We start from the raw sequence: 13153 nt of genomic DNA on the forward strand, positions 1-13153 counted from the left end.
CAGTTCTAATTCAGTCTACATTTTTCTGCAGTGACATTTGTCCATGTAAACTGTTCAAGATTTAAAGTTTGTTTATTAGTGTCACAAATAGGCTTACATTGACATTCCAATGAAGTTACTATGAAAGTCCTCTAGTCGCCACACTCTGGCACCTGTTGGGATACACCAAGCGAGAATTCAGTATGGCCAATGCACCGAACCTGCACGTCTTTTGGACTGTGGGTGGAAACCAAGCACCCTGAGGAAATCCACAGAGACGTGGGGAGAACATGCAGACGTCAACAGACAGTGACCCAAGCTGGGAATCAAACCTGGGTCTCTGGCACTGTGAGGCAGCAGTGCCGCCCTGTATGTCTGTAATTATTCTTAACAAATTGTAGTTCTTTTGATTGCTCAATAATTGATTACTTTTGTGCATGCCAGTTCATCAATATTTGTGTCCACACAACTTTTAATGCACTTGTAATATATTGCCTAACTTCTGTACATAAACTTAAGTCCCACAAAGTTAATTTAACATTTGAATTTCAAAAACTGTAGAGGCTACTTTAAGCAGTTGGGCAATTAAGTCAGAAAGGGCTTGTTTTGCGTGGGGGCAGACCATTTGGGGTGAGATGGGTGCGATATTGCACAATGTTTCATCAGCAGAATAAAGAGGGTAAGGTTCACGTTAGGGTCAAAAGCAGTTAGAGCTTCATTTCCACTTCACAGGAAAATATCAATTTACAGTACTCCCCACCCGCGTAAAACATTCACAGCTCCAGCGGGTTTGAAAGGGCAGCGGCTAATGGATGTAAACCATTGTCAGCTCAGGCTGTGAAAACAACAATTGGAACCCTGTGACAATACGTGGAATGCTGGGACCAGTGGTTTGGGCTTCGCGCAGTTTGCGCATCCTCTGTCTAGTTTGGGGAAGGGGAGGCGGAGCTGGGTCTCGGCTCGTGAAGGGGGAGGGGGCGTAGCAGCGGAAGGGTAGGGGTGCGATGCGCTTGCGTGAGGCGCCGAGCCGTTGGCAGCGCGAGCGGCATGTAGTCCAGCCGAGCGTTATCGATGTGCGCGAGAGAGTCGGGCTAACCGCCTGACAGGTAAACACCATGGGCAACGCGTGCTGAAATTACCGTGTGGGCAAAGAAAACAACAGCAAGGACATGGAGATCGAAAAAAGAACGAATGGCTACGAATACGAAGAAAAAAACGGGATAACACCAATTAGCAGTAAGTCAGCGGGATTATTTGTTTATTTTAAGATTTTTTCATTGCTGAAAACAAAATTGCACATGATGGTGGTCAGTTGTCTATTCATGGTTGTCAATTTTGTTTGCATTTGACTGTTTGTTTTCAAAGTAATAATGGTAACTATTTGGTTGAACGGTATGTTTATCCATTCACCCTCCTCGTTATTGTTTTTTTTAAAATGCACTTTTGTTTCCAAGAGGTAGTGATTGGGGACATTTCGATGTTTTTTGTGCCATTTTAAGCCTAATTTTGAGACAAAATGCAGCTGGGGACATTTAATAGAAATGTGTTTCTCTGTAGTGATGAGTCTTTGTAAGGTCGTAAAACGTGAACTTTTGAACTTGAGAGCACCCTGAAGCAATTAGGAGAAGGCATAATAAGGACACCGCCGAATTACAAAGGATGTATAAAAAGAATAGAAAACATCATCATTCAAAGTAGCATCATATAATTAAAATACATGGACGTAAATTGGTGTCGTGCCTTACAAATACAATGCGTATGAAGACATCTAGAATTTAAATTAATTTCAGAATCAATCAAAATGAAATTAAGGCAATTGTGAAGTTTTGCTTTAAATGTTAAGTAAATTGATGACCTGTTTGAATTTTAAATAGTTTTTTCACTAAGTGCTGATTGGTTTGGTGCTAATACTGTGATTTTTTTTTTAAAAAAGTTGATTTTGAAGAGTGTAACGTGTATTTTAGAGAAGGACCACATTGGATATTGTGAAACTTCAACATTTTGTTTTGATTTTTGGCGTACTCTTTGTAGTGGAATGATACTGCTTCAGATGATTTGCTTAACTCTTAATTTACAATTCTTCATTTTGCTTTTGTGTATTCTTGCAATCAGAATGCAGTTTTCCTGATGATTTTAAAATTCAGTTTAATATAAAAAAAACTTTCATTTGAAGTTGTATGGTAAGAATGGAAGTACAAGCATATTTTGAAAATATTCTGAAATTTGTCTATGGATGGGAAATTGAATTTGTATATTTTGAAGTTCCTCTACAATTGCTTGTGCTTAAGATGTATTTGCTTTAAAATTTCAGGCCTTGCTAAAACGTTTTTTCTTGAAGCATAGTTTTCCGGTTCCTTTGTTTCGGTGGGCAATTTTTGATTTTAATAGATTAAATTTTTGTAGAATTAGAATGTTGATGAACTTCTGGAATAATATATAAAGATTAACGAATTGTATCCCATTTATTGTGGCATAGAAGCTATTTTGCTTACAAGTTTTCATTCTTTAAACATGGCTTATATTGATCACAGTACCTCAAAACAGCTATTTGAAGGAAACTAAGTAATAGTAAGACAACCATCCAGTACTTTAGCAAAAATACTTGTTCCACTGTGAAGGTGAAGATGGTCTTTGCATTTTAGGTTGCAAAAGACATAATAAAACAAGGCACAATTGAAAGCTTTCTTGTAAGGGAGAGAAATATTGAAATTCAGCAGAAAATATTTTGCCAAAATTTGGACAAATTTACCAAAGTGTCTTCCATGCATTGTGAATTAACCGCCCAGGTAACAACCTGGGGTGGCATGGTCCTGCAGTAGTTAGCACTGCTGCCTCACAGCACCAGGGACTTGGATACAATTCCTGGCTTGGGTGACTGTGTGGAGTCTGCATGTTTTGAGTCTATGTGGGTTTCCTCCAGGTACTCTGGTTTCCTCCTACAGTCGGAAAGACGTGTCAATTAGGTGTATTGGCCACCCTAAGTTCTCCCTCGGCGTACCTGAACAGGCATCAGAGTGTAATGGCTAGGGGATTTTCATAATAACTTCATTACTGAGTTAATGTAAGCCTACCTGTGACTCTAATAAATAAACTTTAACTGTCTTTGAGGGCATGTAAACTTGGAAGTGGAATTATGTTTTGGAGGTTGGATTTCCGCTCACCTCTTCAAATTTTTCTTTTTGCTATTTGAATTACCGGTCTTTATTTTAAAACATCTGTTAGGTTTTATTCTGGGACGGTGAATATCATAATGTCAATTGTTTCGGATTGTGCAATTTCCATTTGGAGGAAGAGGTTCCAGTGCAGAATTAATGTTACAGCGCTTTTGTATTTTAAATCCTGTCCAGGAGTATATCTGAATAAATATACATTTTAGAACAACAAAAACATTTCAACATTCCAGAAGCACAAATTTTGATGTGATAAATTTGATCCTGAAACTACATAATTTTATGTAATGACCTATTAACTGCTAGTTCTTAGGAACACACTTGGGCTATTTTGTCATTACTTGACCTTTAACCTTCCTACATCTTGTTCAAAAGGGGTTGGGTAGAGAGGGGAAGCCTGGCTTATCTGCTAATCTAGTGTTAACAAAACAGTAATGCTAAAATGGAGATAGAGGCTATTCTTGCAAGTAGTTCTGGAGGCACTCCAATAGCTTTGTCTTGCTCTGTATTTTGCAGTAAGTGACACTCCACACATTTATAACTACTGTGTGTAGTATTTTTCATAAATTAATTAGTTCTTGCATGGTATCTAAGAAGAATTTGTGTTTTGTGATAAATATTCATTTATAAATAAGAGAGATTGAGAAATACACACAGTTCTCAGTACATAGCTAACTGAATGCTTAAGATTCTAGACTGAGGTGTGTTTTCAGTTTGAAGTGCCGCATTTTTAGAAGATGCCCTTGACTTGTTGGAATGTTGCTGTCTACATAATCAAGAAGAGTGTGCAGAACTAAATGGGCATATTATATTTTGGCATGTTCATAATTGTGTTATGTGGATCAGTGAGTGTTGCAGTGTAACATGTTGGTAAGATTCTACTGCATAGAACAATTTAAGTTCAAAGAAATTAGGAAGTGTTATAAATAGGAAACTAAGTTGGAACACAACAAGGACATTTGATATGCTGAAACAGCCTTTTCACAATTTAGAAGAAATAATTTTTAGGGAAACTTATGATTGTATACAGTTTCCAGCATGTAGTTACATACTTTATTGGTGGTCTATTTTGGTGCTTCTACTAGAATTATTTGCTAGGTGATAACATTTTTTTTAAGAGTAAAGGTCATTTTGATTCATTATATACTCAGTATGTAGGTACTACATTAATTGTAGATCATTGCATTAAAGTATGCTAATTTCTATTTTGGGAAACAGCAATTTCTTAAATTTGTTGACATGTGATGTGTATTTTTGTACTGCCCTGAAGTATGCAAGTTTTTTTTAGGTACAGTAAATCTTCACGTGCAAGAATTCTGGCTTGTCCAAGTCAACACCATTTGGTAGGTTTGAACTGACTTCTTCGTCACTATGGTATCAAGCCATTTTTGTAACAAAATTGCACTTAATTGTGAATTATTTTATGTTTTATAAGTAACACTTTTTGTCAGGCCATATGACAACTAAAATTGCAGATTTTTGTATTTCATAAATGGTGCTTGTTTGCATGGTTCTATTTTCAACAATATTTAAAATGTGATAAACCTCCTCAATTGTGACAGTTAATATTGCTAAGAATATTAATTCTCGTGTTCTTCTAGTGCTGCAAAATCAAAACATCCAGAGGTTTGACATTGATAACTGGATTCTTCTTGTCAGTTGCAAATCTTGAAATTCTGGTAGAAGTGTTTATGAAGATTAGTGTCAATCATCTGGTCTAACACCCATGACAATTTAGTGGGCTATGGTACTACATTAGAATCAAACCATATAGTTGCCTTCATGATAACATCGTTTAAGATATACATACTCAATAATGGATACTTGAACCCAGTGTTTACATTTTAAATATTTTATCTATCCATACTAAAAGTTACATATTTAGTTAAGATTGCTTCTTGTATATCTGCTATATTCTGTCTCAGTATTCATTTTTGGTAGAAAGTGTTAAAATTCAGTCCTACAGTGCAACAATTCTCAGAAATCAAGAAAAGTAGGCACTTTTTCATTTTCACCACAGGAATGAAAAAGTAAACAATTTCAGCTGAAGTTGAGCTAGAGGAAGCTTCACTGCTCAGCAAATAGTGATTTACCTGATCATAGGAATAATGTCATTGTTGGTTCCCCCATCCCTTGCCTCCATGGACTTTTCCAAGTGGAGATGAATGTCAGTCTGTTGGTAGAAAGCCTTCTATCACTTATGGGCTCTTGTCCATCCTTTTGGGCTGCAGTAGGATAGGGCAATGCAGCACTGGTAGCAGAGAAGAAGCTGTGCACCGAGGAAGGCAAAGGTCTCTTAACAGAAGTCTGTACTTGGGTTATTCAGAGTATTTCTCCTATCCTCACCTTAGCCAGAAGCAGTGTCTGAAGCTATTGGAATTTACCAAGTTAGGACCTTAGGACAGCATACAGAAAGAATACTGATGGGCAGGTACCGAAATGTTCCATGCATTGCATGCTTGCTACAAAGCCACTACAAACATTGGTTTGCTACGTACATTCTAAAATAACACCTAATTGATTGGACTGCTCAGTGGGAGAGTGTTTCTAAACATATGGTAGTCTTCTGCCTACTGCACTTGCCTCTTAGGCACAGACCTTCAGTGAGAACTGTGGATTGGGCAAGGTATCCTAGATGTCATCACTCCAGATCATCTGTGAGCATCTCATCAGCGTCTGGTTGTCCCAAACCCATCCACCATCAACACTCTGCAATTCCTCGTCATCCTCTTGATGAAAGCCCTGAAGTAAAAGGCACCACCAAAATATATTATTTAACAAGTTTATCCAACAACATTTGCAATAATGCATACAAAATGGTTGCAGCATGTCTGCATGATTGAAAGCTGCTATCTTTAAGTAGAAAAGATTCCAGATGGCAGTGCAAAACACTTAAGCAGCTCCAAACCTTGTGGACTGCACCTTCATGGCATGGGCAGCAGCAGTTTGCACAGGATGGCACCAAAGGGGCTGGTGGAATGATGCTAAGAATGCTGTTCCCCCTGAGAAAACTGCAGGTTTTGTATCATGGAGACGCTGTCTTTCCTCCAGCGGGATGCCTCAGCAATTCTGGTAATCTCCTAGAGCACAGATTGCTGGACTACTGTATGAGCCTATATGCCCCTTTGAGCACTGGTATATACTGCCATGATGGCACCAAGCTGGGCTTACTTGGCATGTAGGCGTGTAGCTCATGACCTCAGTCTGAACTTCGACTGCAGCACTGACATGGCATGTGTCTTCTGCTTGTGCTGCAATGGAAGCTGAGATCTTTGCCACCAGAACCTACATTACAGGTGGTTCTGGGAGTGCTTACTTGGAGTTGGCCATCATTTCTGTGCTAGAAACCATATTCTTCAAGCTCTGCATGATGTCCTTTTTCTAATTAGGAACTGGACTTCACCATGCTTTTTGATAGTGACAAGGCTTTGTAGTAAGCTTGTTGATGCACCAAGCAATTCTATACATGCCCATCTTTGTGTGCTGCACCATCAAGTCCTCACCTGAGCCAACCGATTCCAGAGGTGGGGAACAGGAAAGTGGAGTTTAGGCCATGGTCAGATCAACTTATCAGGACCAAATGGCTACCTGCTCCTAAATCATATATTTGTATGAGCACTCTAGCAGAACGTGCCTGCATTCTTTTCCTTGGTGAAACTGGTACACTTATTCCCCTTTCTTCTGGCCTTCTTGCAGCTTGTGCCCATTTTCTAGCTTGATGTTGATCTTGCCACTATACTGTCTACATATTGTGCAGTACCAGAATCTGAGATTGTGGCTGCAAATGTCAGATCAAGTGATGGTGCTTCATCATCTGACATCTAACTTTTTTTGTATGTTTTGAAGATGTGATGGTTAACTAGGTGGCAGTTCTGAAATCTCTGAAAGCATAAATGCAGGAGGGGATTAGGTGAAATTCAAACTGACACTTGGTATTTCACTGACCTTGACTTCATATCAGTGGTCAATGAACCTTTTCTAGCACTGAAGCTGGGTCTTCAGCGCACCTTGATTGACTTCCATGATTACCTGCTCCTGCTGTTTTAACATTTTCCTTAAAGGGCTTTCTAGTCCTTTGCAGAAACATGATTGCTTACCCTTGCACCTCCCTCGCCTGAAGCCTCCAGCACTGCATCAACTTCATCATTGGATCTTGTAATCTTCTGAAATACTTTTCCAAGCAGATCCCTTGGCCGCTGTAGCCAGAATATACCTCCCATTTGAGAAGTACAGGCTGGCTGAAACTTGTGCTTGCTGTACACGCACCTGGGTCTTTTGCTGACAGCACAGCCAGTCAATAGCACATTTTGTGCTGGGCTGCATTCTGCTGTTATGCTGTTGGACAGACAGATTTCGTTTTTGCCGATTTTTTTTTTTCCTCCCCCTTTCTCCTTTTGAAGACAGTGATTCATTCTGAGGATTTGGTATACCTATGGGCTGACATAGTATCAAATTATTCAATCATGAGAGGGGGTGCGAAACTTAGCAATCCTGTCCTTGTTCACTTCTAGCACACAGTTTTAGTATGTTAATCAAAAAAAATTGAGCAGGTATCCTTGTTTTTCCTTCCTTAGCTCAGGGATTTTTAGATGAATTGTGAAGTTTCTGCCACTGCTTCTGATCAGCTAAATCAGCATAGACAAGGGAATAAACCTGGGTTACCCCAGTTCTTGCCACTCAGTGCAGTTAGCACTTGAGCTCTTGGGTGTACGTGGAATCCCTACAGTGCAGAAGAAGGCCATTCAGCTCATTGTGCTTATACCAACAACAGTCCCATCCAGACCCTATTCCTGTAGCCTCAAGTAATTACCCTGCTAATCCCCTTGACACTAAGGGGAAATTTAGCACAGCCAATCAACCTAACCTGCACATATTTGGAGTGTGGGAGGAAACCAGAGCACCTGGATGAAACCTATGCAGACACGAGAACGTGCAAACTCCACACAGTCACCCAAGGCCAGAATTTAACACAGCTCCATGGCATTGTAAAGCACTGTGACATCATTTTCTCAAATTATTCTTGCGTTTTGTTTGTTTAAAAATTACCATTTTCAGTTACAAAAGCCATAGAAGTTTTGCCCCTGACAAAGGTTGGCACTCCTAAATTCACATCGTCTTGCCACTGTTTGGCCAGGTCCCTCCCCTGGGGCTATGATTTTCAGTGTTTTATATTTTCAGAACCTTTTCTCTTTAGTTTGTATGTCTTTTTATTTTTCCCTTCCAACAATAAATCCACCGAGTTATTTAATTCATAGATGCCATGAAAACTAATGATCATTTCTAAACAAATAAAACTTAAGAATACTTTGAGAAAATGAGTGAGGTATACTATTGTAAAGAAAAGGTTTCTATTCTGGCTTTTTCTGACACATTTGACATTTCTCTTCAACATATAAAAAGTATTTTACTTCACTATAAGAAAAACTCACTTCTTATTCTGTTCATGTAAAAAAAAACTAAATGTTTATCCAGTCTGTAAACAGGATTGCTTAAGTGCGAGAGACTGTGTAATCCACTCTCATTTACAAAACAGGATCAGAATCTTTTTCAGCTGGCTGTTGTTTACAGAATTCTGGTTGTCTTCCGGGTATGTGATATTGCTTTGATCCCTCTGTAGACCTCCAGATCAATTTTCTATTATCTCAAATATTTATTGAATACTAACAGTATTAACCTAACACCCCAATGTTTGCTTTTCATAGAATATATACATAGTAAATGTAGGATAGTTTGCATTTTCCTAAAAATTGTTAAATGTTGCTAAATACAAATTGTGGCCATGGGTACCACAATGTATAATAAAAACAGAAAATGCTGGAAACACTCAGGCCAGGCAACATCCATGGAGAAACGTCTATGAGGGCGGCACAGTAGCACAGTGGTTAGCACTGCTGCTTCACAGCTTCAGGGACCTGGGTTCGATTCCTGGCACGGGTCATTGTCTGTGTGGAGTTTGCACATTCTCCTCGTGTCTGCATGGGTTTCCTCCTGGTGCTCCAGTTTCCTCCCACAGTCCAAAGATGTGCGGGTTTGGCTGATTGGCCATGCTAAAATTGCCCCTTAGTGTCCTGTGATGTGTGGGTTAGAGGGATTAGCAGCTAAATGTGTGGGGATATGGGGATGGGGTCTGGGTGGGATTGTGGTCAGTGCAGACTTGATGGGCTGAAGGGCCTCTTTCTGCAATGTAGGGTTCTATGATTCTATGAGAAAAGCTGAGCCAACTTTCTTCACTCTACAGATCCTGCCTGACTTGAATACTTTCTGCATTTTCTATTTTTATTTCAGATTTCTAGCACCTGCAGTATTCTGCTTTTCGAGTAGCACAATTTGTCATCTGTACTGCTAAGTTGGTAACACATTCATAATGTAGAAATCAAACAATTTATTACTGATCCATAGTCCCAAAGATTTTTAAAACTGAATTTCTTTGCTTCAATTCAGAACTATCTGGCTCAAAGTCTCTGTATTCTTTCAACTAGTTCTGTTCCTAACACCGTTAACTAGAAGATCTTTGTCTTCAAATCCCTGGAGTCTCATCTAAGCAATCTCTTTGGCCTAGCTTCTCTTTTTCTGACTATGGATTACTGTTCATTCTTCACACCACTATCAGTGCCCACTACTTCAATCATTAAACCCTTGTTCTTTGGCACTTGCGCTGTAAACCACTTTGCCTTACTACCACTTTGTAAAGTCTCTTAAAACCTTATCTTTTCTGTTGTTGTGTTTTTGCTCTACCCTGCCCCCGTTCTTTTTGTCTTACGTGCTTGTGCTATGTTGTAAAGTGATACAAGCCTGTGATCTTTGCAATCAATGGATGGAGATAGTTGTTTTCCTGCATATTACTGTGTTCCTTACAAAGTTGGGTCATGCAGAAGCATGCGTAAGTCTGTTTGGTGATGCATGTCTCCTGGAGCTTGCTTTATTGTTTTAGAAAGTTGAGAAAGAACTATTCAGAATTTCTCCTGAATTGGCTGGTAGTTTTTTTTTTGCCTCCCTCAGTGAATGGTGGTGATGCACGAGGTTCTGCTGTCTAGTGGAGAAGGTGAACTTCGATGAGCATGATGGTCTTTTCTTCCCTTTTTGTTAATGTATACTTGTGAATTACTGAGGCACTTGAAAGGTGCAATAAAAATGAAGGAAACAATTGTGCTATTTTTATAGGGGTGGTTTGTAAGTAAGAATCCTACAAGAATTAACTTCAATGAAGTAAAAATTAAATTTCTCTTGAATATCAACAATATTTAGCACTTGTAAGAGTTTAACATCTTGAATGTTTGAAAATTTTGAAATGTTAGAAAATAAAGTAAGTAATTCTTGCTAGCTGTTCAATGTCATGAGATTATTTAAAAGTTAAAATAACTTCCTTCTGTTCCTATTACAAAACACTGTCTATTTTGTATTCCTCTTCCTTTTAGCAATAAGTACACAAAATGTGATGCATCACCAGCTGTTCACTATGGTGAAAGTTTTTTTGTGTGGATTTAAGGTCTAGTCGTGATTGTATGTGTCCAATTCCATAGTGTTTGGCAGTGTTTCGACTTATTATTAACTACTAGTAAATAGCATGGCCCCATTATTAATGAAACACACTTTAAAAATGTTTTTGTAGTTGTAGCTTCCAGTCTCATTATGTCCATATTAAATGTCCATTAAATCTAAACTTTTTTATTGAGTATAAATATTGTGAAATAGCTCTTCATGTACCACCACTTCCCCACAGTGGATGGTCCTAATTCTTAAGTTATCTGTGTACAGAGAAATCCAGTTTTAAGTATTATTTTTGATGCCTTCCTCTCTACTTTCCCTGGACCTTAACATGTAAAATTAAATGTGGGACCTAAATTGGGTAAAGATTCCAACTGCAATGTTTGTGTGAGACAGTTCAAGAACTAAACACAGAATAAGATCCCTGGTAAGCTAAAGAAACAGAAGACTAGACTAGCCAGGCATCTTCCAAATAATGTTTCAAGCAGGCAAGCTCATTGAACCATACAGCTGTTAAGAAAATATAAACTAATTCTAAATATTTATGTGGAGGATGTGTTTCTGAAGAATTATAACAAATGAAAGATATCATTCTGCTGTGCTTCCCATTCCCCTTACAGATTCACATCAGAAATTGAGGGCCATTACCTCAAAATTAGACACCTGTTTCAGCTTAGTTGGCCAATCATCCTGGCTTGTTAGTTGTGAGTAGTCTTGACTTGTAAGCAAGCATGCAAAACAACTACATTTCTTTCCAATGCCAGATTTTTTTTTGTTGCATTAATTTGTATGGCACTATGTGAATAAGCCTGTTATCCTTCAATGTAGTTGCTCCATATAAAACAACGCATCAATTGTATGAAGGAAACTCCTAAAAGGAAATAATGCAATATCTACAGTTTCCAGCTCACCACCTTGAGCATGCAACAGTTGAACATTGACATCGCTGTTTCTACGTTTCACCAAGGTACTTCGTTATAATTTTGAGATGGGAGTAATGATGTGAGAATTTGTACATGGGCTTAGTGGGTCTTCTGAGGCCAGTTAATGTTAATACGCTTATTCATGGGAGGTTATATTCATCACTACCAGATTGACCCTTCCTAGGGTCAGAGAGTGGAGAATCTCAGCAATGACTCCAAAGGCTGCTTTCAGCTTCTCTGCCTACGATGTCTTTTTGTAGTAAGTCATCACTATCATTTATTGTTGGGTGAATGGTTTGTTTTCTTTAATGCAGGATTAAAGAAGTGATGAAGATAGCAAGGATTGTTAGTTGCTACAGAGGTATTTGTGTAATTTTTCAGGGAGAGAATGGGCAAGTAAAAGAAAAGTGCACTGACATAGTATCACTTGCAATGGCTTCTCTTTCCATTTCACTTTCCTCTGCCTCTGGTGTTGCCCAAGGTTCTGTCCTGGGCCCCATTTTGTTTCTCGTCTACATGATGCAACATCATCTGAAAGTACAGAGTTAGTTTCTGCAGATATGCTGATGACATTGTTTATTTGGTAAGTGTCCATCTAACAAAGGAAGATGTTGGATCCAGTCTGTTCTCAATGTAGGCCTGTTCACAAAACTTAGTACAATATAATTGCAGGCTACTTTTTCCTTCCACATAGTTTCCCAGGTGACAATTGGTTCTTATAAACGTGCCTTAACCTTTCCACAATTCGTATCAGCTGCTCTTAATCACAACTAGAGTATGCATTCAATTGTCGCAATATGTGCAACATTAACAGATGTGACCACCCGGTGCGGAGAGGGGCAGGAAAGGAGGGATTTCTATGAAGACTCAAGCATTTAGATGATTTGGCACTGCCAAATTTTCAGTTATTATTGGTCTGTTAATATAAGTAATGTTTCTTTTTGGCTTCATTTGCACTTGGCTAGTATAGCATGAGTGCAATTGGAGGCAGCCACATGTCACTCTGCATCTCTGCCTACTTTATTGTGTGTCTCTCTATTCCTTTCTCAACCAGTCACTTTTCTTCAAACACTATCATTAGACAGTCACTTAAGATTTGGACCCAGTTCTGAACCACTTTGGTCTACAATCTCTCTCCTTTATTGATACAAATAATGTATTGATATAAATTTGTATATATTGACACAAGTAATGTATTTTCATTTTCATTAGGAGATTCTGCCTTTCAAGTCTGGCACATCATGAGATGTCAAAACTCTGCTTCTTTTTGACCCTCTGTCTCAGGAATATGATCTGTCCTGTACACACTATTCTTGCTACTTGGCATGCCTGTCTTGCTGTTAGTCTAATTAAGTTTTTTTTTGTTTTTATTCCAATTCAATCAAATCAAGTCCAATTCAGAGTCTTAAGTTGTGACAGGCCTGATCCAAGCTGACAAGACAGGACAAATTATAGAGTGTGCACAAAAAAAAATTGCTCAGTTTCCTTTTATTGCCCTGGAAATTACTGATCAATATTATATTAGAAATAAATCCTTTTGTTAGAAGATTCATTTCTAAATTATATTCTCTAATTTTTTTACCATACTGCCCTTCA

General features: G+C 38.5%; 1 protein-coding gene across 2 annotated transcripts in view; it reads left to right on the plus strand.

Moving 5' to 3' along the window:
- The first annotated feature begins 1023 nt into the window (after positions 1 to 1023).
- LOC145358136 (nuclear receptor subfamily 6 group A member 1-like) overlaps positions 1024 to 13153 on the plus strand; it is a 379208-nt gene continuing 367078 nt past the window's right edge. For both annotated transcript variants that reach the window (XM_080211815.1, XM_080211816.1), the window contains exon 1: positions 1024 to 1215. In XM_080211815.1, coding sequence (XP_080067941.1) covers positions 1149 to 1215 — 67 coding nt within the window. In that variant the 5' untranslated portion in view covers positions 1024 to 1148. The remainder of the gene's footprint in view (positions 1216 to 13153) is intronic.

The sequence above is a fragment of the Carcharhinus amblyrhynchos genome, chromosome 25 (genome assembly GCF_965287045.1).
Source record: "Carcharhinus amblyrhynchos chromosome 25, sCarAmb.v2.hapA, whole genome shotgun sequence".
Lineage (NCBI taxonomy): Eukaryota > Metazoa > Chordata > Chondrichthyes > Carcharhiniformes > Carcharhinidae > Carcharhinus > Carcharhinus amblyrhynchos.